This window comes from Porites lutea, chromosome 10 (assembly GCF_958299795.1).
Source record: "Porites lutea chromosome 10, jaPorLute2.1, whole genome shotgun sequence".
In the NCBI taxonomy this organism is placed as follows: domain Eukaryota; kingdom Metazoa; phylum Cnidaria; class Anthozoa; order Scleractinia; family Poritidae; genus Porites; species Porites lutea.
This window is the reverse complement of record NC_133210.1, coordinates 25,069,983-25,075,113: the sequence shown is the minus strand read 5'-3', so window position 1 is coordinate 25,075,113 and position 5,131 is coordinate 25,069,983. Positions and strand designations below refer to the sequence as shown.

At 40.9% G+C, this 5,131-nt stretch overlaps 1 protein-coding gene across 1 annotated transcript; it reads left to right on the top strand.

Annotated features, from left to right (window-relative positions):
- On the top strand, positions 1-1,011 carry LOC140950945 (uncharacterized). The gene is made up of 2 exons (XM_073400159.1): positions 1-732; positions 802-1,011. Exons 1-2 carry the CDS (start codon positions 105-107, stop codon positions 981-983), a joined length of 810 nt encoding a protein of 269 aa, XP_073256260.1. The 5' UTR covers positions 1-104; the 3' UTR covers positions 984-1,011.
- Positions 1,012-5,131: the final 4,120 nt, after the last annotated feature.

Here is a 5,131-nt window from a genome sequence, read left to right as displayed (position 1 = left end):
CTGCAACCCAGACAACCAACGGGCAGAACCCACGCAAAAAATTAATATTGCCGTTAAAAACTCAACCAATATCTTCTATTTTCCTTGCTTTTAAAATACCAGACATGGCTGCGGAGAAGAGGACTCGAAGGACATCGTTCAAGTGCAGAACCTGTAGAAAGTGTTTTAATGTCAAGTCAGCTCTGAATAAACACATGAAGATTCACAGTGATGTGAGGGCCTACAAGTGTAGCCAATGTGAAAAGTGTTTCAAAAGAGCAGATGGTTTACACCAACACCTCAGAGTACACACTGATGAGAGGCCCTACAAATGTACTCGGTGTAAAAAATGTTTCCGACAATCATCTAACTTACAAGTCCATTTGCGGATACACAGTGGAGAAAAACCCTACGAATGTACTCGGTGTGAAAAATGTTTCCGACAATTATCTCACTTACAAAGCCATCTGCGGATACACAGTGGAGAAAAACCCTACAAATGTACTCAGTGTGAAAAATGTTTCCGATGCTCATCTCACTTGCAAGATCATCTGCGGATACACAGTGGAGAAAGACCTTACAAATGCACGCACTGTGACAAGTGTTTCAGACGGTCATCATACTTGAAAAGACACATATTAATACACACTAATGAAAGGCCCTTCAAATGTACTCAGTGTGAAAAATATTTCCGAAGCTCATCTCACTTGCAAGACCATCTGCGGATACACAGTGGAGAAAGACCCTTCAAGTGTACTCAGTGTGAAAAATGTTTCACCCGGAAACAGACACTGCTTTATCACAAAAGAAAATACCATTCAGATTCACCGCACAAATGTGAATCATGCAGTAAATCTTTCACTGATGACAATGCTTTGAAGAGGCACGATTGCGAGAAACGATCTGCTAGAGACAAGGAAAGATTCACTTGCTGGATGTGTGATGAATACTGCTACGATCATTGTGGATATCTTTATCACATGTATAAACACCTGCAAGGATAAATGGAGTTACAAAAGGCGTCTATACAGAGAGCCCGAAAAAATAAACCACGGTGCTTTATCAAGCAATGCATGGGGTGCTTTGGGAAAATGGCTTATGAGCAGTGGTACAAACGCTGCGGGTTCGCGAGTTACTGTTCGGTTTCAGTTCATCCGTGCAGTTTTGCACACATTTGTAGCCGAATAATTCTTGGTTTGGTTGTAGTTTGGCTTCAGTTTAGTCTATTGAACATGCTTTTTTACGGCCATGATTCAGTCAACACAGATATGCGGTTTATAATGGTTAGATAACGCTTAATGACGATGGTGGATGCAATGATATGATCACAACATAATTAGCAGTTATACTCACTCCACTACACACAGTAAATTTGTTTCTATTTGAGTTGGGATATGTAATTGCGGTATGGAACTCTGGAAGATTTGAACCTTAATTCAGAGTCACTCAATTATGATAATCTTGCTTTGTTCAATTTGTTGTATATGAATACCGTAAAGTACTGCGCATAACTCCCTCTTCTTATAACCCTCCCCAGTTATAGGCCTTCTACGGTACCCCTAATAAAAAAAGATCCTTTATAAGCCCCATCGGATATTAGCCCCCCCTCCCCCTCCCCCCCCCCGATTTTATTGAAATGAATTCTATTCATAATGTCATTTTCACTGAGCTTGAATTAAAAACGGAAAAAGAAAAATATGTTTTGATCAGCACTGCTATAGAGTCTTTTGAAGACTTTTTTTTATTTTGGTTATAATCCCCCTCGGATACAGGCCCCTCTGTTCATAATCCCTGGCTCCTATCACCCCTACGAAGCTTCAGAGCTTACGGTAAGCTTTCATTTACTTGTAACAACAAGAAACGCATTTTCAAGTTCTGTTAAAATCTAATTTGTCTAATACTCAACGGGTCAACCAGGCTAGTAGAGCCCATTTATACGGGTTCGGACAAATTTTTGAACGGACGACAAAAACGTACACGAATCTGCCTTTCGTTTACACGGGACCAGTAGAAAAACATTTTTGACCGGTACGGCCTCACTTTTTCGTTAACTCAAGGTGTTAAGACCTGAACTGTGCAAGGTTTTTCACAGTTTGTGCGGTAAAAGCCAGGAGCCTTATTACGCGCCTTTGCCAAAAAGAGCAATTCCAATGCTGATACTAGCTAGCAAAAATTTCTACGGACTCGTGTAAACAGCACTGTAACAGATTTTGAACGGTTCCGTGTGAAATGATTGCGCAGGTTTAAAATTCGTCCCTTTAAAAACGTGTCCAGACCTGTATAAACAGGGTCTAAAACATACATCATTTACGTTGTTCGTTGAAAATGCTGAATATTGTATTGTTCCTGTTGCGTGCTTAAAATTAAAGGACACAGGTATGTGTGTGTACCGTTGTTAAGTTGCTTAAGACTAGGAGGACTGGGTGGGGTCCAAATCTCCTGCCCTCCGTACTTTGCATTCACAGATCCCGCCCCTTTTTTTTCTTGGCTTCCTCCCTTTGGCCCTTTTTCGATCGCGAAATGTGAAGCATTGTTGCGTAATCATTTCCCCCCTATTTATCCCCTTCACACCTTTTTATGAACTACTATTAATAGCGTTATTAAGAACTTTGCAACGCTACGAAGCAAGACTTTAGGTACTACACTTGGAGGTCGATCTGATGGCTGCCCCCTAATTATGGAATATACCAGTTCTTTAAGTCTCTTAAAACACATATTTTGTTTAAAAACGCGTCTATTCGCTTTTTTTTATGGTTCTTGTGTTGAATAATAAAAGACAAATAAAAGAATAAATATCAAACCAGAAATTGCTTTCTTCAAACTGTAAATTATAAATGATCCTGAGAGAATATTCAGTGCGTTAAGGATTTCACTGCTGTACTTTAATTTCCGTTTCGCTGACTTAGCTTTAGTAGAAATCTCTCTGTAGTCCTTTTCGTCGACAAAACGAATAGCAACATCGCTGTCCGCGTCTTCCGACATTTTGTTCTGCGTCAATTCGTGAAGGACGCTTGGCTCTGAGCGTGGGTCATCCACGCGGAACACATTCGCGCTATGTGATTCGCTGTTGTCTAATCCCCCTTGGGATCTGTGGTCAAATAACTCGAGACGAATTACCTATGGAATAGGGTGTGTATGGGGGATGCCTTCTCTATCCCCTTTATCCTCTCCGAAATACATTAGAGACTTTTTTAGCATAAGAGAGACGTCTTACAATTTAAGCCGGGAAATGGTGTTAATCTTTGCGTTCCCAAATTTAATCTTAATTTTATGAGGAACTCTTTTACATACAAGTGCGCTTAACTATGGAATAAACTTCCAAAAGATGTCAAGCTGGCCGAATGTTAATATTTTTTAGTCTAAGCTAAGGTCGACTCAGCTGTAATTTTTATATTTTAAATTTTTTTCCTGTTTTGGAATTTTTATAATTTTTTGTATTCATGTGTACATAGATTATAGATTGTATGTATATATATTTTATTATTATTTTTTTTTTAAACACTAGATTTTTATTATAATGGTTGTCAACACCAGGCGCTTTATCATCCTTTAAAGATTGCGGTTGTTGTTTGACGCCATTACAGCTGAATATTAATGGCTCAATATCAGGGATAGTGCTCGGCCCAAGAGACGGGATGTTATTCATATCTTCGGACACATAGACGCTACAGAACTGGGAGTAATAAATTCCTACTGGGAGCCCTCACTCCCAAACGCCCCAGGCAAGGATAAGATATGGGAAGAAGCGAGCCCTACGGCTGCTGCTCCCGAAAGCGAGGCCAAACTACCACAATAAACCAGAAACACGTAACTCTCCCCAAAACTCAAAAGAAAAGGTTTATTATTGACAACTCTTGACAGTCCTAGCACGATACTAAAAAACGGAGAGACAAGTAAAATAACCTCACGGGAAAACTGGCGTAAAGATCGTAAATTCACCGTGATTGCTATGGAAGGCGGAGTGAGAGGGACTGCAACGCGAGACTTTTCCCCTTCCCGATTGCACCATCGGATAGAATAAAGCGATATCTGAACTGGGAGGAAATCGTAACGAGCGTTGTAACAGGGCGAGGCCACAAATGGAAAAAACTAAAGGGCAAAACTAACCAACGAAATGGTACGAAAGTGGAAAAGTCAACCGCGAAGCAGCCCCGAAATACCCCGTCCAGGGACAGAGCAATTAAAAAATATAAGGGTATTTGACAACCCCATCGAAGGCATACCAGCGGTTGACTTAAGGAAGGATAACCAGAGGAACAAGTGACACGGACCATTTGTTAACAACTCGACCAAGCACAAGAGGGAGACTGGGTCGAGTAATGGCGGAGTAAAGACCTTCGATGTGACTGTCCTCAAACTTTACACTTTGCATGGTGGCTAATGGCCGAATTTTTCAATAATCTACTCAGCAAAAGAGCATTTAGATCATCGGACTCCTCGGACGACTCAACCACATCGCCTGAGGCGAAAAAACCTAAGAAGTACGATTCACCGCTCACTGAAGGACCCGAACAAGAAGAAGATGAAGTAATGGCAGCTCTTAATATGTCGGAGGAGGTTGCTGCCAAAGTACAAAAGATTTTGGAAAAGCTAGAAAAGCTAGACACGATAGAACTGTCTTTGAAGAAAACTGAATCCAAACTGGCAAAGCTAGAAACACGAACGACAGAGTTGGAAGCTTTCAAAGAGGAAGCCAAGAAGGACATAAGCGAGTTGAAAGATGGCGCCAACTTTGCTTCAAAACAATTACAGGTGAAGTCTCGAGAGTTAACAAAGGCACAAGCAGAAATTACCGAGCTCACGAGGAAGTTGCAAAAACATGAAGAAGCAGTTAAGGAGACCGAGTCAAAATGCTTGTATCTTGAGGCCTATTCTCGACGTGAAAACATCAAGTTTATGAATATCGAAGAAGGACCTCAAGATCAACCTGAAGACACCGAGGAGATTTTAAGAGACTTTTTAGAACGCGAACTGGGATATGTAGATGCTCAGAGTGTAGAATTTCAACGTGTCCACCGCACAGGAAAAACCAAAGATGGGAATCCTCGTCCAATTCTTGCACGTTTCCTGAGGTATAAAGATGTGCAAAACATTTTTTCACTGGGACACCGCTTGAAAGGATCAAAGTTTCAAATGTTCCGAGACCTACCGA